Consider the following 23,823-nt stretch of genomic DNA (forward strand, 5'->3'; position numbering starts at 1 on the left):
TTGGACACAGTTAAGATCCCCATCGTATAACCATATGTACAATTGAGAGTATAATGAGAGGAATGCACATATGCTACAAGGACTGGCCCTTCTGTTCATCTGTCCGGCACTCCCAAAGGAGTTAGAATCTTGACCATAACTTGCAACCGATATTATCCCCACCCTATAATAAACAGATACATGTTATGTTTGTTTGTTTGTTATGAAGAGAATAATACCTTTAATATGATTTATCCTGGATCATAACATAGAAACGGTTCAGATCTTTATGCCACATTTGTATCTAGATAAATACACGTTCATTCTGTCAGATTTGCCATCCACCCATATTAAATGCTGACAGAATCCAAATGACGAAATATTTGGTGTATTATATACATGTACAATGCAAATGTATATTTTGTCATGATTGCGTCAATATCCAGGTGAGCGATACAGGCCCTCTGGGCCTCGTGTTCTAATTACAGTCCGTTTGACTCCAAATGAGAACGATGAATTGCAAAATAACTCGAAATCAAGAAAAGTGTATGAAACATCAATATGGTACTTGACCATGAATACCCTGTACCCAACAAAATCTGAATTTTAAGACCCATGACGGATGAAGTTCTTTAAGAAACTATCATGTAATTTTGTATAGAAATGTGTACATGACACGTGGGGGGACAAACCGTGGAAGGAACAGCACAAGCACGCATGCACTGCACGTTCTGTGGTAGAGGAAATGACAGAGCGTTAGAGGGGCCTTCTCATGATAATTTCAGTCGCAATCTGACTCGCTCATGCCATAGATCTCGTCGTCTGAACTGCTGGTGCCTGAAACTAGTGAACGAACCATGCAGGGTCTGCTGATTGCTGGTTGTGAAAATAGTCATAGTATGGTTATAGTCACTATCGTACCTTAAATTTGACGGACCCTTACAAGCTGCCGGTTGAATAGTAACTAGTAACACCCAGAATCGTGACTGAAGGAATTAATTCAGCTCATAATAAAATTTGCTCCATTTATATGATGGCGCGACTTAACTTCTCTCCTTAAAATACAGCCGAATTCCGTCTCTTACACCCCAGTGCAAGCGCAAATAAAGTCGGGAGCCAGTTTAACTTATTTTGTAATATCGCGTGATTTTACGAGACTTCATGATTTCCTTGACGACGGTTGTCACTTTGATGTTACATCGACGCCATTTTTGATGCTACATCTGCACTTTGCTGTTCTGAAAGCGTTGTTTTCCTATCATTTATTGCAATTTCGGAACCTGTCACCATGAATGCGAGCACTTATGTTCAAGGTACAATTCTAATTACGCTTCATTAGATTCCGTACCTACACGTTGGTATATATTAGTGTGATGAGGCAGTGTGTATCATCATGTTCATGATCTGTCATGGCTCCTGTACTGAACCACAAACACTTTGATACTTTGGGGGCTTAAGATGTTGAATGCAGGGCCCTTTGTGTACTTTGAACTTTATTTGAAAATGTGGGTTCTTGTGTCTTTTACATCTCAATGACATTCTTTATGCGCCTTTCCTACCATGGTAACATGTTGATTTGGTTGTAAAATGAATTCCGTAAATTTATTTACAGTGGTTTACATGAAGTGTTTGTGAGTCTTGGGAAGGGTTTTGGGTGAGAACTGCCCGTACTTGAGTTACAAATAGCCCAAGTGGAACACACCCCAGCCCCCAGGCCCTTTTTATAAACCTGGATCTGCCCATGATTTCTTATAAACTCTCAGAACTGACACAGCAGTCTGTTTGTATGGTTAGGCTGAATCCCTTGTATTGTATCAAATAGAATTAGTTTAGCAGTGAAAGGTAAACTGTAACTTATTATCCCATATTTTGTCTGAAGGGATCAAGTTGTAAAGTAACAAGGAGAAATACGTTGTAGTGTCTAGGCAACTTTATCCAACATAAAACTGGAACATTTTGGAAAAGGGGAACCCCTAAAAGCTTAGCGATATATGACCTATCTGTTAGCACAAATAATTTATTAACTGCAAAATGATATATTATTTACTAGTCACCAGCCAAAGGTTAGTGACCAGCAACATACATTCTGGGCGTTTAATACCCTGTATGTTTATTTTTCTGTTTCCCCACAGTTGATCGGATGATCTGGTTCCTCCAGCCTCTGTCCCAACTGACTTATCCTGCCCCTTGCCATGTAGGTGTCATAAAGGCTTGTCTATAGCAATGCCTGTTTAGCACTTCCATGAGTTTTCACCGATATGTGGAACACTTCTGTGTACTGGTCCCTGTTTTTATAAAGCTGTAACTGAATGTTTATACTGTTTTCCTACCTTAGAAACTAACAGTATGCAATTAACAAAGTCCTATTATGAATGTTGAGAGTACTTTGGTTCAAAGACTTCAGTAATTCTGTAAAGTTTTACATTTGTATTTCAAAGAATATCCTTCATATCATCATCTTTACGATCAATGCTCATGATGTCAATCACTGAATTGTCTGGTCAACTCGATTATTTACAGACAGCCATCATATAGCTGGAATATTGCTGAGTGAGGCATCAAACAGCAAGCAAACAAACAAACAATCTACCTTCCCTTTGCATCATCTACGTTTCAGTATTTACTATTCAATATATATCATCTTTATTTACCTTCTTTCTTGTTTCACACCTTTTCTGTCTTTACCACCATAATGTTTTATTTGCTACAATAAAATTCAAAGATTGAATAACTATTTCCCTCTAATAATATTCTTTCCTCACATTCCATTCTTTCCACTACCTCCCTATCTATAGCAACCCACTTCAAAGTCCCTGACCATCCCTGCCTACTTGTCCCACCTGCCCGTCCCACAGACCCTTCGCCCCAGCACTGTCCCCTCTGTGTCCCTCACTATCGCTGGTCAGTACATCGTGGACGACACTGACTTTGTTGAAGTAGATCTCATGGATGAGGAGATCGTCCAGCCAACCCACTCCTTCCTGAAGGCCTTGCTATCCAGGGTGGCCAACTTCTTCAGAAGAGTCAAGAGTGTGTTTAAGAAGAAGGATGATAAGGCAGTGAACTCTGAACACATATAAATACTTCTATACAAAACATTTATGAATCATTTTAGGACTGTTGAGGCATTTGTTACAATAAAGGAAATACATAAATTTTATCTTTATTTGTCTTATTGTTTTCTTTTTGGTAATAAAACACGTTACAAATTGTGGTTTTGTTTTCATTTGCTCATTTGGTCTGCTAGTTTATGGCGATGTACTGGACTAAGGCATGGTGATCAAACATGTAGTTCATAAGCAGCTGCCACATCTGGGAAGACACGCTGGTGCACCATATAAACAAGTGTTCGATTAGGGTCAACCCACCTTATTCTGGAATGGAATTAGGATTCCAAACAGGGTTATGGTAAGATAGACACAATTTTTTTTATGGATAACAACTTCTTTAATACTGTAAAAGGCGACGTTTCGGTATAGATCCTTATACCGTTGTCAAGCAATTACCGTTGTCAGTCTTGCTTGACAACGGTATAAGGATCTATACCGAAACGTCGCCTTTTACAGTATTAAAGAAGTTGTTATCCATAAAAAATTGTGTCTATCTTGTCATCCGTCAACTTCTAAGTAATGCCTATCAAACAGGGTTATGGTGTTTTGTCCACGCTGACAAACCTAGAAATATAAGAGCGAATCCAGCATTCAAACTCACGGTAATAGGATGCTGGCATGCCTATGTAAACTCGCGAAGGATTCTTGAGGGGATATGTTCTGATTTCACAGAAGGCTTGATCTGGTTCACACGTTGTATCAAATAGTATATTTAACTTTCTCATATGTTTTTTCTACACATTTACACTTTCCGCAAATGTTCTTTTTCTTAATCTTCTTCCTAAAACTTGTGTCTCAATTGCGTGGATCGATGCTCATGATATAAATAACTGTATTGTCTGGTCGAGACTTAATTATTTACAGACCGCCGTCATATAGCTTGGAATATTGCTGAGTGTGGCGTTAAACAACAAACCAAACAACTAACAAAACTAACATTTTGATTTTTTTTGGTATCTATTTTATCATTGACAGGGTGCTTTTCAAAATGTGTCACTAAATTACCTACTGTACCAAAACCTATGGCTGTAAAAAGTAGTTGTAAAGTTACATAAAGTTGTCTAATAAGGTACTGCCCTTGAAACTTGAAATCTAAAAAGTAATATTGTGCCTTTTCACTGGCATTACGCGAGTATATTTTTATAGAGCGAGTTATAGAGCTGTTACTATTTGTCAAGAGATAAATATCAAAGTTTTCAACTATTCTTTGAACACAAGTGTTAATATGTAGTAAAAATGGCATTTCCTTTGGTAATCTCATGTCAGTAAAAGAAAAATCAAATGCACAAATAATTTCTTTTGCTGTGAATCCCCGTCTTATGATATTATTTGTGTTATTATTTTTATGATAACACCTCCACCCCTTTTTACCTGATGACAAACGACAAGGTTTAGGTTGAGTTTCAGCAGGGAGTTTATAATCTTATATAAACTGCCGGGGAAAAGAAAGTATCCCACAATGTTTGATGAGTTTGTTTGATTTAAAATGAAACAAACACGAAATGGTTATTTGATGGTGATGTATGTTATACGTATCGTAGTTGTGTTTTTGGACGGTTACTTTGCTGTGTTTCGGTGAATGCCTTCAGCCTAATAACGTTTGGATAACGTTTGTAATGTTTTGGTCACATCCAATTTTCAAGTGTATACTTTCTTTTGTCCGGCAGTTTATATACCCTGGTTACATGGAAGTGACCCAACAACATTCAGTCAATGCCTCCCAAGGAGTGTGTGTGAGTGAGTTGGACTTGACACCGCTTTCAGCTATATTCCAGCAATATCACGTCGGAGGACATCAGAAATGGGCTTCACACATTGTACCCATGTGGGTGAGTGAGTTGGGTTTATCGCTGTTTTGAACAGTATTCCAGTTATATCACGGTGTGTCAGCTTAATGTGAGAGGAAAGCCCGAAGTGATACAAGTCTTAGACATTTACCACTTTGGTGAATCCCCAGAGCACGGGTATGGTACTGACAAACCTAGAAACATAATCGGGCGAACCGGAATTCGAACAACACGATCATAGGATCCTGGCGCGTCGTGTGTTGGAATCCTAGATTCGCACTGATTTCTAAGTATCTTAGCACCATACCTGTGATCGTGAGTTCCACCAAAATGGTAAACGGGTGAGACCTGCACAGAGGCTTACATACAGCTTGAATATTGCTCAGTGCGGCGTTAAACAACAAACAAACCAAACAAACATTGATGGAAGTTATGGTGTGTTTTTTTTAAAGCAACTGAAAACCTTCTCATCATATGAACCTTGACAATCATTGTCACGGTCATAATATACTCTCCGAAAACAAATAGAGTATCATGGAAGTATAAATGTTATGACCGTCAGAAGAAAGATCAGAAAGATTCGGAACCAAAACTTAACACACCCGATACTTTGCAAATGGAACATGCAATTCCTCCGTGCACGTGGATAGGATGTCGTTCTTGATTTCGACACACGTGTGTTTGTGTGGCTGGTTGTACTAGCTGGTTGTACTTCATTCTCCACGAACTGTGCACATGACATGAAAAAGAGTGAGTGAGTATGGTTTTACGCCGCTTTTAGCAATATTCCACGAATATCACTTCGGGTGACACCGGAAAATGGGCTTCACACATTGTACCCATGTCGGGAATCGAACACGAGTCTTCGGCGTGACGAGCCGACGCTTTAACCACTAGGCTACCACCGCCCTAAACATAGCTGCCAACCCCTGAATGTCTGAATGAGTGAGAAGTCAGGGTGCAGGGGCTGCGAGCCCCGCTGGGTCCAGGGCTGTTGGGGGTCGCAGGGGGAGTGTGTGTGTGGGGGGGGGGGGGGGTTTGCGTGAGAGTTGACAGGTATGTAGAACTGTTGCTGAATGCAATAAACAGGACGGTGTTATACATATAGTCTATAGTTGAATGGTTTCTTTGTTACATTCACTCATGTCAAATGCTATCGATCGCGACACATACAGCTGTTGGTAAGAATACACGTGACACAATGACATAATCAGCATGTGATCACGTTTCTGAACGCCAATCGTAGACTGCCTCACTGCTGTTGGAAATATTGTCTGTTTATGTGCGCAGTGAGGTGCGACTTTTGACCTTTGAACTTCTACATTACTACACTCAGCCAATGGACGCTGAGCATACGCACTGAAATGCTCTGACAAAGATTCGTGGAGTTAAAATATAAAAATCAGGAAGTGGGCGATTCAGAGTGTTTGTTTTGCGAGGTGAGTCAAATGATAATTCAGCGCCACTTTTAGCAGACGGCAGTATTATCGGAGTCGAGTTGGCCTTGATCAATGTCAGTATCTTCGAGCAGACGACACAGGTTTGAGAGAAACTCGTGTTCGTCTTTCAGCAGACAGATTTGAAAGACATACAAACGAGTGTCCATCTTTTAACAGACAATTTTGGAAGACACAAATAATGCTGTTTTCTCTGTCACTACGTTTGGTTTTCCTCATCGCGATTGTCTTGATCAGTGTCTCTGTCGGAACCAGTGTCACCGTGGAGGACGTCCTTCAGTGTTCTGTAGATGACATGATATGTTGCATTAACATGAGAGAGGACAGATTGCCGAACCTCATCTTGAATTACGACTGCAGTCAGCCTGATAACGTCACCCTTCTCCTACCACCCGGTACCAACAAAACATCCCCATTCCGACTCTTCTTCTCAAACCTGTGCATCACACGTCTCCCTGAGGATATATGTGATTATCCCAACATTGCAAGTATACGTGCGGTGACAGGTAAAATCGAAACAATTCCCAGGCTTAGCTGTCTGAAGAATTTGATAGCTCTCGTACTTTTCGACGAGGAAATTAAATCTGTTGAGACGGGTGTGTTCTTTGGTTTGGAAAGGTTGAGATACATCAACCTTGCTTATAACAAAATACATACTATTGAGCCAGGAGTGTTCAGTGAAGACTTACATGGATTGATGAGGGTTCATCTTGACTACAACGAGCTGACAGCGTCTGAGGCCTGGCCGATAAGGATTACCCATGAATTCTGTGTTTTCGGCCTTAGTCACAATAAGATATCCCATTTGTCAAACGAAGAAAACTGGTTAGTGGATGAATCCAAACACTATGGACCCGGTATGGTAGGCTTTTCTCACAATTTGTTTACGACATGGGTTTTAGAGGAATTGAAGATCTATGGAATTCGTGATCGGAAAATTAGTGGGACATTTGATAATTGGGGGTTTGACTTCAGACATAATAAGTGGATCTGTGATTGCAATTTTCATGAATTTCTCCACCTGTCATCGAATTTATATATGGTAATATGGAGGTACTACTTCAATGTTCTCTGCGACAGTCCAGCTCATCTGAAAGGAAAGCAAGCGCTACGTCTACCACTGGATGCGTTTGTGTGTAACGTCACGAACAAATGTCCTCAAGATTGTTTATGTCAGGATCAGCCGGAGAAAAAACAGATGTTGGTTGACTGCCGTGGTAGAAACTTGACACGTTTACCGTCCACGGTTCCCGACGGTAATTTAAAACTGCTGTTTGGCGATAATTCCATTACCTACTTGGAAGCAGTAGGTTATTTGCAAAGAACAAAATATCTTGACGTATCTAGAAATAATATCAAAATTATTGCACCTTCAGCAATTGACCTTTTGCAAAATGGGGTTGCATTTCTGGGCCTATCGGACAATCGTCTTGAGTTTTTACCGAAAAAAATCCAGAACATCCATTATTCTAAACTAGACATCAACAGAAACCCATTTGTGTGCTGCTGTTCCTCCACGTGGATGTCACTGTGGCTCAGATACCAACCTCGGAACTACAACGTCACCGACATCACTTGCTTGATGCCAGCGGGCAATACGGTACAGCTTGTACGAGCAGACAAAACGTTACTTAACTGTCAGATTCGCAGTCCTTTTCCTAAGATATTCAGCGCCCTGTTTGGAACATTTGCAGTCATATTTGTGCTTTTGGTGGCCCTTGTTGTGGTGTTTCGGTATGAATTGATGCACCTTCTTCATACGGGTGCAAAAAAGCTGAAGCGAACTAGCGATGACGACTCGGAGTACGATTTGTTTGTGTCGGTGGATGGAGAGAGTGAGTCTGACCGAGTCTGGTCCAAGAAACTGCTTAATGAACTGGAGCAGAATCACAACCTCAGACTGTACTTCCCGCTCCGGGACATGGACCCGGGGACAGTGATCACTGATGAAGTCATCAAGACGCTCCAGAGAAGCCGCGCAGCTGTCATTGTGCTGTCTAGTAGCTATGTGGACAATCCCTCCAAGATGTTCGAGTTCACGGAGACCTACAATATCATGGTCAAACAGCGTCGCGGCCGTGTGATTGTCGCCAGGCTCGACAACGTCACCAAAGCCACCAATGGCTACCTGAACGCTTTTCTAAGACTCAAGAAGTATATAGATGCTGACAACTGCGACTTGTTCGAAAAGATCGCGCATGAGGTTCAGGAGGGGAAATCTCAAAATTCTCGATCTCGATCTGTGAGCCAAGTTGAAATAATGGCTTAAAAGTAGTGCCTGTCTTGTGATACAAACTTGAGTTTCATCAATACATCAATGCCGGTTATAGTGATTCCTACTGATGTAGGTAATGGTTCAGTTGCACTCAACCAATAAACTACATCATGTCGTCAAATACATACTATACGTAATATATACATTCTTAAGTCCATTCCGTGAATCAGCGAAGATTCCAGAGCAGAATAAGCCCAAATATCCATGTTCCTCGCAAGAGACGATTAAGATATTGACCTGTGACTTCTGACTGGTTTCTTGGCTGCCATCGAACCGACGCCTTTGTCTGATCTAGGCTTCAATACTTACAGGTCATTGGGATGAAGATTCAATATTATTGGCCTAAAGCTTAAATACTTACAGGTCAATGGGATGAAGATTCAATATTATTGGCCTAAGGCTTCGATACTTACAGGTCATTGGGATGAAGCTTCAATATTATTGGCCTAAAGCTTCAATACTTACAGGTCATCGTTATGAGGATTCAATATCATTGGCCTAAAGCTTCAATACTTACAGGTCATCGTTATGAGGATTCAATATCATTGGCCTAAAGCTTCAATACTTACAGGTCATTGGGATGAAGCTTCAATATAATTGACTGTAGGCTTCAATAACTGTTTTAATTGTTATACATACATGTAGGGACACTGCTTGGCGTTAAGCGGCTATTAATTATACCCTGTCAGGCTTTGAATACTAATGTTGTTCCCATTTCTTGCCATAATAATTTCATCTTGGTACTCAGTATTCTGTATAATTATTCTGTTTTAAAGGTCTGTACTCCTTGTCAGATTATGTGTATAACCAATGAGAGATTTTGCTGTGTTGCAATATAAAAGACATTGACTAAAGTATTTAACCGGAGGACTCATTACACTTTCCACGTGGATGTGGTAAAATCGTCCATGACACTGGTGGTGTACGGTGCCGCATGTCGCTGTGTGGAGATACGTACCCTCACCCTACATGATCCATTAATCGAGTGCTCGAATTCCGCACGTAAACGTTGATCTGTCAAACCACCGCCATGTTCGCTGTACCAACATTCAGAAGACCCAGGGGATAAAACTGAAAGTCGTAACGCAGCAGTGTTACGTCAATTCGTTTGTCCAAGTCTACATTATTTGTTTGTTTGTTTGTTTGTTTAACGCCGCAGTCAACAATAATCCAGCAATATGACGGCGGTCTGTAAATAATCGAGTCTGAACCAGAAAATCCAGTGATTGGGATAGAATGGTATGCATCAGCAGGCCGGACTACCCGATCCAGTTAGTCGCCACTTACGACAAGCATAGGTTGCTGAAGACCTATATCCTAACCCGGATCTTCACGGGGCCCAAGTCTACTTGATGTTAGGATGCACCGAGGCACATATCCTTGTCAGAGGCATTGGAATTTTCTAGAATTTTGTAAGAGATATTTGTTTTCATGTTCATTATACAATTGTACTTGTTATTCTTGCCCCAATGTAGGTAGACGGTGGCCATGCTGCATGGCCTGATGAATATATATTGTCTGTGGAATTATGAAACAGTTTCAGTCGATGTTAAGTGTTTTTGTACACGTCGATAAATAAAATCATTAATAATAATGATTATGTTTTGTTGGTTTCGCCGTAGATTCTCTTGTTTGCTAGTCATATCAACCTTTCAAACGGCCAGTTTATGTGTTCGCATATTCCAGTGGCATGTCACTTTAGTGGGCGGCTAGCACTATGAAACCGGCATATAGTCACGCACGCACACAATGGCACACTCACAAATGCACACACACATGTACACAAACATGCACACACATACATACACACATGGTCACTGTTCAATAGACCGCCCCCGTGGTCTGGCCCGAGAGAGGAAAGTCGGTGCTTCGATCCCCGGCCGCGTTATACGAAAAAACTTCAAAAGATGGATCTTGTTGTTACCCTGCCTAAAGCTTGCATTAAGGGGGCTAAAACAAGGATTGGTTGACTTAAACTACGGCATGGTATCTCAGTGGCCAAGAACTATTCAACCGGCATTAGTCCGGACTAGTACAAGCAGCCACATACGCCTGCATGCATGTCGCTATTCAAGTACAATGATCTTGTATGCGACGTTAAACCCCATTTAACACCACTGCCCAACGCCGTAATGTTCCCGTACTGTGCTGCCTCTTGCATTCAGTACTGTGGTGTACTGTTCTGTCGATCTAAACACGAAATAATAATTATTTGATTTGAATGGTGTTATCCCATATGCTATATCATCCATATGCTTACTTCTCGGTATAGTTATAGTGTTGCCCTGCTTAAATTATTTACAAGTTCAACATGTATGCTAGACTAACAACATTTAGTCTATGAAATCTTATAATACACAATATCCTTCTTGACTCTAAATAAAAATTCCCTATGCTGATTTCATATGTGGAATAGAGCTTTTAGAGCTGGCTAGACTTGCTTTTGCATACATTTCTAGATTGTGTTTTTTTTTCCATAAAATAAATATATTCCACAGTCATGGTGCAGGACTACAGGTATGCGTTAAAATTGAATTGAACAACATGGCAGTTTGAATAACTATTTCCATGAACATGCATGTCATGGTTGTATTCAAATCACATCCTAAAACATCTTTACAGAGCCTAAACAGCTGAGGACAAGTTACTTGATGCTTGTACATTATTTAACAGTCGTGTAGGTCAAAGTGACCCCAAACAACGATGCATTGTCAACAGTCATCAAGAACATGAAATAGAGCCAATATCGCTGCACAACCCGGGTGTTTCATTTCATGTTTGTTTACGTGAGACGGGGAAGTGGGTCAGGGGGAGGGGATAATGAGGGTTGAGGTCTCCGCGGATGACGGATCCTTCAGTCGGCCGACACTTCCTTGTTACGACTCACGGGGATTTTCCTTCAATTCTATTTATCAGTCAAACCTTACTATGACTATGTTTTTTCGTCGTTGCTGGAGAGATATATATCCTTCCTTCAGTTTGTTTGTTTGTTTGTTTGTTGTTTAACGCCGCACTCAGCAATATTCCAGCTACATGACGTCGGTCTGTAAATAATCGAGTCTGGACCAGACAATCCAGTGGTTGACATCATGAGCATCGATCCACGCAATTGGGATACGATAACATACATCAACCAGTTCAGCGAGACTGACCACCCGATCCCGTTAGTCGCCTTTTACGACAAGCATAGTCGCCGTTTACGGCAAGCATGGGTTGCTGAAGACCTATTCTACCCCGGATCTTCACAGATCGCTTCCTTCAGTAGATACGAACATTGGAGTGTTCACGAATAACGTTTAGAGCGAGTCCTCGCTTATGAACATCACAGATATGTTGTTGTTTTATAGTTCTTTACCACTAAGATATCATGCCGCACCTTAACTCGTCCAGTTCTTGTTTTATCCCCTGAATGCCAACCTCCAGGCAGGGTAACAACAAGCACATATTTTGTAAAAAAAAATATTGGTATAACGCGGCCGGGGATGGAAGCACCGACTTTCCACTCTCCGGCCACGGCCTATTGAGCAGTGACTGTTGACTATGATGATTGCTATTATTTAAAGTCAAAACAGTATTCATAACATTAATCATTGTCATTGCGTGGTCGTGGCTCTGTGGTTCATAAACACATGCTCGGGACATAGTTGGAATTGAACAATCGACTCTTTTTTTGACAGAGATTTCTTATGAATATGGAAACTTAGGGGTTCGTCGCATTTATTTTCATAAACAACTGTAGTAAGTATTTTAAGGCAAAACAGTATTCATAACATTAAACATTGTCATTGCGTGGATCGTTATACATTTACCAAGATGGTCAACGGCTTCAATCTGCGTCTGGTAGGGCATACGTCCCACAGTATAGAGGGTAAGGTCGATGGTTGGATCCCGGCCGTGTTATACGGCATATGGGAAGTATCTGCTAGGAACATTAAAAAATTCATAACCTGCCTCTCTGGACTTAAACTGCCACATTATGTTGATTTAACAAATGTGTGTCTGTCTTCCGTGTCTCTTGAGAACTGATTGAGGTTACAAATAACAGAATAGCTAAAAGAAACGGCTAAAAGAAACTTTGTATGCAATAATGATCATGTTTTATAGTGTGAACCTCACATAGGCCCAAAAGCACATAGATCGCGTATGGCAGTCATCATGGACAGATCAACTGACAGCAACTGTATTCTTGTGCAACATTTGTTCAGAGATAGTTCACTGGTATCAGTCCCGTGAAGATCCGGGGTAGAATAGGTCTTAAGCAACCCATAGTATGTCATAGTATGTCAAGGATAACTTAAGGTGCAACCTAGACGTCCATTATGTCAAGGATAACCCACGGTGCAACCTAGACGTCCATTATGTCAAGGATAACCCACGGTGCAACCTAGACGTCCATTATGTCAAGGTTAACCCACGGTGCAACCTAGACGTCCATCATGTCAAGGATAACCCACGGTGCAACCTAGACGTCCATTGTGTCAAGGATAACCCACGGTGCAACCTAGGCGTGCAGTGTGCCAAAGATAACCCACGGTGCAACCTAGGCGTCCAGTGTATCAAGGATAACCTACGCTGCAACCTAGACGTTCATTATGTGTCAAAGATAACCCACGATGCAACCTAGACGTTCATATTGTGTCAAAGATAACCCAAGTTGCAACCTAGACTTTCATAATGTGTCAAGGATAACCCACGGTGCAACCTAGACTTTCAAAGTGTGTCAAGGATAACCCACGGTGCAACCTAGACCTTTACAGTGTGTCAAGGATAACCCACTGTGCAACCAACACTTTAATAGTGTGTCAAGGATAACCCACAGTGCAACCTAGACTTTCATAGTGTGTCAAAGATAACCCACTGTGCAACCTAGACTTTCATAGTGTGTCAAAGATAACCCACTGTGCAACCTAGACTTTCATAGTGTGTCAAAGATAACCGATGGTGTGCAACCAACACTTTAATAGTGTGTCAAGGTTAATATGTATTTAATGATCACATCACCGCAGAGAAAAAATGTATTTGAAAGCACTAGTTTTCTTTCAAAAGCGCGACCCTGTAGGCAACTTCAAACATTGAAGTATACTGAATACGATTGGAAATACCGTGTTGTGGATCCTAGACTAGTCCTTGAGATGTTCGACAGAAAACCAGACAAACAACGAAATTAATGTCATTCCTGACGACTCAGTTACGTCCTATGATAGAAGCCATCCACATCCTCCCCATAGCCGTTCCAAACAACAACCACCCATCCACTGCCTGACTCTAAGTTAGCCTTCCACGCTTGGAATCTCGATCGATCTTGTGTACGCGAAACAGAACCATACTCGAATGAATAAGAATAACTAGATTTGTTTTTTTCTTTCAATTATCAATTTTTGACGAAGTGATCGGTTATGGCGCACTGTGTTCTACGCTTAAAATACAAAGAATATTTCGTTAACGATATGGAATGAGCACTGAGAAATGTACTGCGCGGCTTCTGTCCCCACGACCCCGGTCTACTGCATATATTGTTGTAATCCTCATACGTTGACGCAGACATTCGACAGTGGTAGCGCTAAGATCGGTTTGTGAACGTGTTTCATGAAAAAATGTTACGTTTTTGTTGGCGGGCATGAAAAAATCATACATATAATTGGGGGCAGAAACATATGAAACAGTTTTAACACCTATCTCAACACCCCACACCCACACCCACAACCATAATAAATGACCGGTCCCTTAAAATTCTCTCTTACATCATGCTTCAAAAATGGGAGGCGAAAACTGGTTTTGAATGATTTTAAGACCACTTTAATGGCCTTAGAGAGCATGTATTTTGAAAAATTATATTTTTATCTACATTTTATATGAATGCGTGAGAATTTCCCAACCTTGCGTGTGGGCGTGACATAGGTGATAAATGCGTGAGACTCACGCGAGATGCGTGAGAGTTGACAGGTATGCTTACATCAAAAAGATTTATTGAATAACTGACGAGGTAGAAAATCCAAGGGACGTAACTCTAACCACGCAACCAAAGAGTCCATTGGCGAAGGGTTCACTACCAAGTAGAGCTGGCTGAGGTTTTTTAGTATGGTATCTACATAACTGCGCGACTTAAATCACGTTGCAGCATTAAAAAGTATATATTAAGTAGCCAGCTCTACATGGTAGTGAACCCTTTACACTTGAATTGCCATAAAAAAAACCTTTACAAACTTATTTGGTAGTACTTATTTTGAAGTTTTTAACATTGTAAATGTTAACATATGTAAACGACCCACTACCAAATTTAGCGCTAAAAGCTGCTGCATAGTGTTTTATGACGCGTAGTTTTGCTATTTATTACTTATTTCATCAATTGAATAATTCATTAAGGGAGCGATGACAAAATGGATAATTGATATCACAAGTTCGATTTTGTTAAATATCCAGAATTCACTTTATGATATCATATGTAATCGAATTTGTGATGTCATTGACTGGTAGCTTACTGTAGTGTGACATCAAGGAAGAATTCGTTCTTTCATGAACCAGGAAGTGAATTATTGATGTCACAAGTTAAGTTTTTAAATATCACAATTTCATTTATTGATATACAAACATACATATATTTTATCGATATCCGGAAGTCTATTTTGTGTTATCAATTAATGAATTACTGATATCAACAAATCAGGAATAAATATTAAACAGCGCCTCGTACAGTTTACATCCACATGACTGCACGAGTCAAGTCATATTGATGCACAGGAATTTGTTATTGGTCAATAAATATAATGTATACCCCCTATTTGTAAGTAGATAGGGTTTATATTTTTATTTACTGACCAATAACGAGTTCCTGTGTATTGATCTCACAGCATATAACGGACCCGTGAAGATCCGGGTTAGAATACATCTTCAGAAACCCATGCTTGCCGTAAGAGACGACTTTGCTTGTCGTAAAAGGCGACTGACGGGATCGGGTGGTCAGGCTCGCTGACTTGGTTGATGCTAGGACTGGGAAGAACCCAAATTTACTATCCGGATACCCGACCCCCTATTACCCGACCCTACCCAGATACCCACTGAAGGTCTCAAGAGACACACCCATTAAACGATCTGGTCATGCATACACTAAAGTTGACTGAAGCTGTATCATTACTCAAAACGTATTAAAGTCAGAAGAAATGTGCCTATAGTCAGAAAGATATCCAAACATTAACGATTTGTAGGTAACCATGGAGTTATAGTAGTGTGGGTACCCGGGTCCTCTACTCAGTACACACCCGACCCGAGTATCCGAGCTACCCGTCCCAGCCCTAGCTGATGCATGTCATCGTATCCCATTTGCGTAGATCCATGTTCATGATGTCCATCACTGGATTGTCTAGTCCAGACTTGATTATTTACAGACTGCGTCATATAGCTGGAACATTGCTGAGTGCGGCATTAAACAACAAACAAACAAAACATTTCTGGCATAAATTTCTAAACGCATATCAGAATACATATATACTTTCAATACCTAGTTAGTTATATCATAAAAGTGCTTTATTCACGACTGAATCAATAAATGAAACTTGGAGGCTACTAACCCGAGTTCCGCATATCATGGGGTTCAGTAAGTATGGGTCACTTTGGTCAAATTACCATGACCTTAGTGAATTAACATGTACTAACCTTGGTCAACAAACACAACTTGCGATTTCTACCCAACGTGGCTGCATACATAAATACGTAATGCCATATCTGTAAATGGCCTCTACTAGTATTATTGCGGTCACCCGATTATAATAGGGGCCTCAATGACTTTGAACTCAAAGGTAGATAGACCATTTCATGCACTTTGTTAATTACGATTTATATTTTTTCGAATAAAGTATGAAGCCTCTGTATGTGCTCCTCAAAATAAATCATATCCTTTTATAACTCTTAACAAATTCCAATAAAATATTCTTTGGTGTCTCCCACAAATTCATTTAAAAATAAATTTCCCCTCTGACTTGACGTTTTTTCGCAACATCATTTTTATATACAAACTGAGCTCAGTCTTTATAGAATTATTGAAAGCGCAAAGGAAGCCGGGAACCAGTTAACACTTTTTTTTAATCTCGCGTGACTGTTACTTTGAGTGTCGTCCTTGACGACCGTTGTCACTTTGATATCACATCGACGCCATTGTTGTTGTTACATCTGCACTTTGCTGTTCTGAAAGCGTTATCTTGCTATCCTTGTTTGCATTTCTTGAACCTGTCACCATGAATGCGAGCACGTATGTTCAAGGTACAATTCTGACTTTGTTTCCATGTCTTTATGATCCTGTAACATTATTAGACAATGTGAAGTGACAGTATCTAATTTTGCCAATCTTAGGTACATTTCTGTATACGTAAATATACCTGGGGTACAGTTGTCCAGTACCTGTGCCGACAATGACCCCAACATCGACCGTAGACCTATAGGCCGAGCCTACCCCAGTGATTTCTTCCCCAGGGTTTCGATTTTGTATTGAAAAAAATACTTGGGAATAGCCCAAAAATTTCGAGCGAGTTTGAGAGATTAGCCGCCTGTCTTTTCAAGGCTTCATGTCTATTTAAATACATTTACATATTACATATAAAGGATGAGGCCTACCTCAACCCACACTGGAAATTAACTAGACCGATTTCTTTGATGTTAGCCATAAACTGATCCAAAAAACACACGTTTACAGCGATAGAAATTGGCACTAGTCCGTGCCAAACTGCCCAATAGTTAAGGTATCATAAGGACTAGTAGAAATTCGCCATTTTTAAGGGATTTGCTATGTGTTATCATTATAAGGACTAGTAGACTAAAACTGTTAGTTTCTACCGCTGGTTTAAAAAAACTTGGAGGTGCAAAGAAAGGAGCTCGTGCATATCTGTTACAAAATGGCCTAAGGTATCGGTTTATACTGCAATCTTGCCAATGACGTGTACGGAGACACACATGTAGTTTGTTTGTCCCTTCGCTTGACGAAGACCCTTTTAGACCCTCAACACAACACGTTACGGTCAGTCTCATATACATCTCGGCCATTGGTCAGTTGCCAAATTCCCAACAACTGGTGCCTTCAGTCCATAATCATACAGCATAGGGTAGACTTTTAAAAAAATACATTTGGCCTCACATTCTACCCCATGTTTTACATGAACTCACCTGTGCCTGTTTGTGTCGAAATGGTAACATAGTCACATGACCAGCTGGACTGCAATGTGTCTTAAGCATGAGTCCAGTCTCCTAAATAAGCATCCCTGAGTTTGAAATGAAATTAGACATTTTACAATGATAGACATTATGTTCTCATAGGTTAGTATATGTACGAGGGTAAATCGAAACGTTCTGGTCACATAGATATTACTTTGTCTAATGGGAGGTTTCACAGAAGGTGTATGAAGATCCTCTCTTAGACTATGACACATCAAGCTACAAACAAATAATTGTATCTGGTTTCAAGAAAGCATCATTGGACCAAGTGTATTAAAGGAAATTTACATTGGAAAAATACTGTGTGGACAATTTTAATTCTGAACGATTTTCTATGTGAGGCAACAAACATTTCGATTTACCCACTGAAGTGGCTTGTACTCAGTGTCTTACCCTTCCATTCCCTCACAGTTGATCGGATGATCTGGTTCCCCCTGCCTCTGTCCCCCCTGCCTTTTCCTGCCCCTTCTCCAGTAGGTGTTACAGGAGCCTGTTATTATGTATATACTTAGTGTTTAGCACTGCATATAATATGATATTGGGTTTTCAGTATTACTTACATGTGGAAAACATTAATATACTGGTTGAAAGTTAACATCCTAAATATTACACTAAATATGACATACTTCCCAAACGAAAATAAAACCAACAAACATTATTATATATTCTTGTCCTAAACAAACGGTTAAAGACAAATTCTACCAACTGGATGTATGACTATGAACAGCTTACCAGTATACTTGGCCTGGCATATACTTTGTTATTTGGTATTTCCTAGAAAATCCTTCATATTGTCTATTTTTGATTATGTAATCTCCACCTCTCTTTATTGAATGTGTACTTGAAACAATACAAGTCTTCTGTTTGGATCACATTGTCTATGGTTTCTCATAGAAAGAATCTCAGCTCTCAATATACATATTTCCAATACTGCAATAGACCATTCGGTCATTCACGTCATATCTGCTTTACCTTTGTCTGTACCTCACATCAGCTTTTTACCGTCATTCATTATCTACTATATAAAATAATATCATTTTTGTTCACTTCATGTACAGATTAAATTCTTAATTGTAACTACCAATAGACTTTTCACTCATACCTTCATCACTTTTCTGGCTCTACCGACAAAATTTCATATTTGCTACAATAAAATTCAATAATTGAATAACTTTTTCTTCAACATAATATTCTTTCCTCACGTCCCATTCTTTCCACTAACTCCCTCTCTATAGCAACCCACTTCAAAGTCCCTGACCATCCCTGCCTACTTGTCTCACCTGCCCGTCCCACAGACCCTTCGCCCCAGCACTGTCCCTTCTGTGTCCCTCACTATCGCTGGTCAGTACATCGTGGACGACACTGACTTTGTTGAAGTAGATCTCATGGATGAGGAGATCGTCCAGCCAACCCACTCCTTCCTGAAGGCCTTGCTATCCAGGGTGGCCAACTTCTTCAGAAGAGTCAAGAGTGTGTTTAAGAAGAAGGATGATTAGGCAGTGAACTCTGAACACATATGTATATACTTATATACAAAACATTTATGAACCATTTTTTGGACTCTTGAGGCATTTGTTACAATATTTGGGAAATACATAAATTTTACCTTTATTTGTTTTATTGTTTTCTTTTTAGTAATAAAACACGTTATTTGTTACAAATTGTGGTTGTGTTTTCATTTGCTCATTTGGTCTGCTAGTTTATGGCGATGTTCTGGACTAAGGCATGGTGATCAAACATGTAGTTCATAAGCAGCTGCCACATCTGGGAAGACACGCTGGTGCACCATATAAACAAGTGTTCGATTAGGGTCAGCCCACCTTATTCTGGAATGGAATTAGGATTCCAAACAGGGTTATGGTGTTTTGTCACGCTGACGAACCTAGAAACATAATTAGGGCAAATCCGGCATTCAAACCCACGGTCACAGGTTGCTGGCATGCCTAAGGGACGCAACTGAGCACAGTGACCTGAGGCGCCTAAGACTGATGTAAACTCGCGAGGGATTCTTGATGTGATGTGTTCTGATTTCACAGAAGACTTGATCTGATTCACACGTTGTATCAAATGGTTTATATTCAACTTTCTCATATGTTTTTTCTACACATTTACACTTTCCGCAAATGTTCTTTTTCTTAATCTTCTTCCTAAAACTTTTGTCCAAATTTTGTGGATCGATGCTCATGATATTAATCACTGTATTGTCTGGTCCAGACATGATTATTTACAGACCGCAGTCATATAGCTTGAAATATTGCTGAGTGTGGCGTTAAACAACAAACCAACCAACTAACCAACCTAAAACTTTTGATTTTATTTTGGTACCTATTTTATCATTGACAAGGTGCTGTACAAAATGTGTTACTACATTACCTACTGTACCAAAACCTATGGCTGTAAAAAGTAGTTGTAAAGTCACATAAAGCTGTATAATAAGGTACTGCCCTTAAATCTTGTAATCTAAAAGTATTATTGTGCCTTTTCACTGGCATTGCGCGAGTATATAGTTATAGAGCGAGTTATAGAGCTGTTAATATTTGTCAAGAGATAAATATCAAAGTTTTTAACTATTCTTTGAACACAAGTGTTAATATGTAGTAAAAAATGGAATTTCCCTTGGTAATCTGATGTCAGTAAAAGAAAAATCAAATGCACAAATAATTTGTTTAAGGCTGCAGAAATATTTTCTTTCCCTGTAAATCCCCGTCTTATGATATTATTTGTGTTATTATTTTAATGATAACACCTCTACCCCTTTTTAGCTGATGACAAACGACAAGGTTTAGGTTGAGTTTCAGCAGGGAGTTATATAAACTGCCGGGGGAAAAGAAAGTGTACACCCATGTTTGATGGGTTTGTTTGGTTTAAAATGAAACAACAAGAAATGGTTATTGGATGGTGATGTATGTAATACGGGTATCGTAGTTGTGTTTTGGACCGTATGTTTGCAGTGTTTAGGTGATTGCCTTCAGCCTAATAACGTTTGGATAACGTTTGTAATGTTTTGGTCACATCCAATTTTCAAGTGTATACTTTCTTTTGTCCGGCAGTTTATATACCCTGGTTACATGGAAGTGACCCAACAACATTCAGTCAATGCCTCCCAAGGAGTGTGTGTGAGTGAGTTGGACTTGACACCGCTTTCAGCTATATTCCAGCAATATCACGTCGGAGGACACCAGAAATGGGCTTCACACATTGCACCCATGTGGGTGAGTGAGTGAGTTGGGTTTATCGCCATTTTGAGAAGTATTCCAGTTAATATGTGTCAGCTTAATATGAGAGAAAGCCCCAAGTGGTGCAGGTTTTAGACGTTTACCACTTTGGTGAAACCCCCGAGCACGGGTATGATACTGACAAAACTAGAAACCCTGCACCCATGTGGGGGAATCGAAACCAGGCGCTTTAACACTAGCATACCCCACGTCGCTATATCTAAGTGGTATAATGCGACGTTAAACCCCATTTAACCTCACCTCGAATGGCACGGATGACTAATTGTCAGAGGCGCCGAAAGTCGCTGTACAGAGCTGTGTCCCTCGGGCGTGCCAGGAACTTTATGATCGTGTGTTGGAATCCTAGATTCGCACTGATTTATTTCTAAGTATCTTAGAGTCCTGACCCTCAGGCGTGCCAGGAACCTTTGATCGTGGGTTTGCACTGATTTCTAAAATTCTTAACACCATACATGTGATCGCGAGTTCCATCAAAGAGGTAAACGGGTAAGACCTGCACAGGGGCTTCCCCCCCCCCCCCCCCCCCCCCCCCCCTTACACTAAGCTGACACGCCGTCATATAGATGGAATATTGCTGAGTGCGGCGTTAAAAACAAGCAAACCAAAACATACATTGATGGAAGTTATGGTGGAATACTTATCATCACATGCACCTTGACAATCATTGTCACGGTCATAATAAATGTTTTACCGTCAGAAGAAAGATCATCTATTTGTCTGCTTTTTTTTTTAGAGTATATTTATGACCGTGACAATGATTGTCTGATTGTCAAGGAGCCATGTGATGGATAAGTATTACCACCATAACTTCCATCAATGTATGGTATTTGGTTTGCTTGTTTTTAACGCCGCACTCAGCAATATTCCATCTATATGACGCGCGTGTCAGCTTGTCTAAGGTGGCGGGGGGGGGGGGGGGGGGGGGAAGGCACCGGAAAATGGGCTTCACACATTGTACCCATGTCGGGAATCAAACCCGGGTCTTTGGCGTGACGAGCGAACGCTTTAACCACTAGGCTACCCTACCGCCCCACATGAAAAAGAAAGTAAGCCTGCTGGTTGACACAGGTGAATATTAGGCAAACATTTGAATCTGTGACGGGTGGTGGGTGCACGTGGTGCTGCATTTATTAAATAACTAACGAGGTACAAGTGATAAGGGGGAAATATGTAACGAGTGAAATTTATGATGATGAGTGACACATTTCCCGTAATGACGAGTGACAAACGGACTTTTCCAATCACATAGATGTGAAGATACTAAGCTGACCTCGTCGTACATTAATTTTCTTCCTTTTCTCCCGCCGAGATCTGGCGTTATCATTTATAATATGACGTCATTACATTACAAAGTGACCTCAGAGAGGTCATATTTGTTCAGATCTGACCAACCTACTTTGAAGGCTTCAAAATCCTTTTGTGAAGGGTGTTATAGTAATTATTTTCTCTATGTTGGGGACAATGGATTCATTGCTAAGACGTTGTAAAAGAAGAGCATAATTTGCTTGACTCGTTAGCTTTCTAAAAGGATCTCATCGTATAGGTAGTATTGTGATGCAATATTATGCCACCCACTTCCAAAGACTCGTACGCCTATGGCATATATGGAACTGTCATAAAAAACATTCACTTTTTAAGGAAGAGAATTTATGAATGTCAACTTCTGTATTATAAGGAACACAACGTTTCGGAGTATATACTTACTCCTTCACAGGTGAATAAATGCTATGAGGCAGAGAACATATATATGTACCTGGTTCATTTCTGGCAACGGTAACGTATTTGTGAATTAGACGTGTCTTTGCTCTTGAAACAAAAGAGAGTTTCACAGAGGAAAGCCGAAATGATGACAGCAGACACCATACATCGGCATAGGGCCTTTGATGTCAGTAAAGTTAACACATATATCAAATTTTACACTGAATCATGTGGTTTACAACTTTTACACAAAGGCGTATCTGGATGATGCACAGAGACCAGTTATACAAACTACGTGCAGGTCTGTTATTGTAATTCCCGATCGTCATCTGTAGAACATCGGTGCTTTGGTGATTGCTCTAAACAGATGGAGTGAGTGAGTGACCGCCGATTTGAACAGTGTTTCGGGCATACCCCGGGGTGGCAACATGTCGGAGGAGAGATGGTTGTTGCTTTGTTTCACGCCGCATTCAACAGCAGTTCTGCTGTATATATCACGGAACCTGTAGACAATTGAGTCTGGAACACAACTTGTGATTTATATCACGGAACCTGTAGACAATTTGGTCTGGAACACAACTTGTGATTTATATCACGGAACCTGTAGACAAATGCGCCTGGAACACAACTAGTGATTGATATCACGGAACCTGTAGACAAATGCGCCTGGAACACAGCCAGTGTTTTTTATCACGGAACCTGTTGACTTTCAAGCCTGGAACACAACTAATGATTGATAACACTGAACCTGTTGATAATTGAGCCTTGAATACAACCAGTGATTCAATATCACGGAACCTGTTGACTATCAAGCCTGGAACACAACCAGTGATTTATATCACAGGAACTGTTGACTATTAAGCCTGGAACACAATATTATGAACAACATCCCACGAAGGTTGAGGTACGATAACACGCAAACCACCAAGTCACCGAGCCTGACCATCAGGGAAATTTTGGATTAGAACACATGACCACCGGATCATGGCAGCTAAGGGGAATAACTCAAGAAGCAGGTAAATGGCACCATCATATGACTTCATCGGGCAATTCTGTTTGGGGACTCCAACATACCCCTGACAT

General features: G+C 40.4%; 3 protein-coding genes across 3 annotated transcripts; all 3 read left to right on the forward strand.

Annotated features, from left to right (window-relative positions):
* Positions 1 to 1,267: 1,267 nt before the first annotated feature.
* Positions 1,268 to 3,059, forward strand: LOC139479294 (uncharacterized). The gene is made up of 3 exons (XM_071262155.1): positions 1,268 to 1,292; positions 2,112 to 2,173; positions 2,775 to 3,059. The coding sequence occupies exons 1-3, from the start codon at positions 1,268 to 1,270 to the stop codon at positions 3,057 to 3,059; spliced, it is 372 nt and encodes a 123-aa protein (XP_071118256.1).
* A 3,311-nt stretch (positions 3,060 to 6,370) lies between these two features.
* LOC139479833 (protein toll-like) lies at positions 6,371 to 8,923 on the forward strand. The gene has a single exon (XM_071262727.1). The coding sequence runs from the start codon at positions 6,515 to 6,517 to the stop codon at positions 8,600 to 8,602; it is 2,088 nt and encodes a 695-aa protein (XP_071118828.1). The 5' UTR covers positions 6,371 to 6,514; the 3' UTR covers positions 8,603 to 8,923.
* Positions 8,924 to 16,836: 7,913 nt separating this feature from the next.
* LOC139480380 (uncharacterized) lies at positions 16,837 to 19,302 on the forward strand. Its single transcript, XM_071263444.1, has 3 exons — positions 16,837 to 16,861; positions 18,218 to 18,279; positions 19,042 to 19,302. The coding sequence occupies exons 1-3, from the start codon at positions 16,837 to 16,839 to the stop codon at positions 19,300 to 19,302; spliced, it is 348 nt and encodes a 115-aa protein (XP_071119545.1).
* The last annotated feature ends 4,521 nt before the right edge of the window (positions 19,303 to 23,823 follow it).

The sequence above is a fragment of the Haliotis cracherodii genome, unplaced genomic scaffold (genome assembly GCF_022045235.1).
Source record: "Haliotis cracherodii isolate W230 unplaced genomic scaffold, xgHalCrac1.p SCAF_4, whole genome shotgun sequence".
NCBI classification, from domain to species: domain Eukaryota; kingdom Metazoa; phylum Mollusca; class Gastropoda; order Lepetellida; family Haliotidae; genus Haliotis; species Haliotis cracherodii.

Bases quoted from the DNA above. Each gene is read 5' to 3' on its own strand.
- LOC139479294 (XM_071262155.1), top strand. From the start codon at position 1,268: ATGAATGCGAGCACTTATGTTCAAG. The intron at 1,293-2,111 runs GTACAATTCTAA...GTTTCCCCACAG, and splicing joins TGCGAGCACTTATGTTCAAG to TTGATCGGATGATCTGGTTC. The intron at 2,174-2,774 runs GTAGGTGTCATA...CCCTATCTATAG, and splicing joins CTTATCCTGCCCCTTGCCAT to CAACCCACTTCAAAGTCCCT.
- LOC139479833 (XM_071262727.1), top strand. From the start codon at position 6,515: ATGCTGTTTTCTCTGTCACTACGTTTGGTTTTCCTCATCGCGATTGTC.
- LOC139480380 (XM_071263444.1), top strand. From the start codon at position 16,837: ATGAATGCGAGCACGTATGTTCAAG. The intron at 16,862-18,217 runs GTACAATTCTGA...ATTCCCTCACAG, and splicing joins TGCGAGCACGTATGTTCAAG to TTGATCGGATGATCTGGTTC. The intron at 18,280-19,041 runs GTAGGTGTTACA...CCCTCTCTATAG, and splicing joins CTTTTCCTGCCCCTTCTCCA to CAACCCACTTCAAAGTCCCT.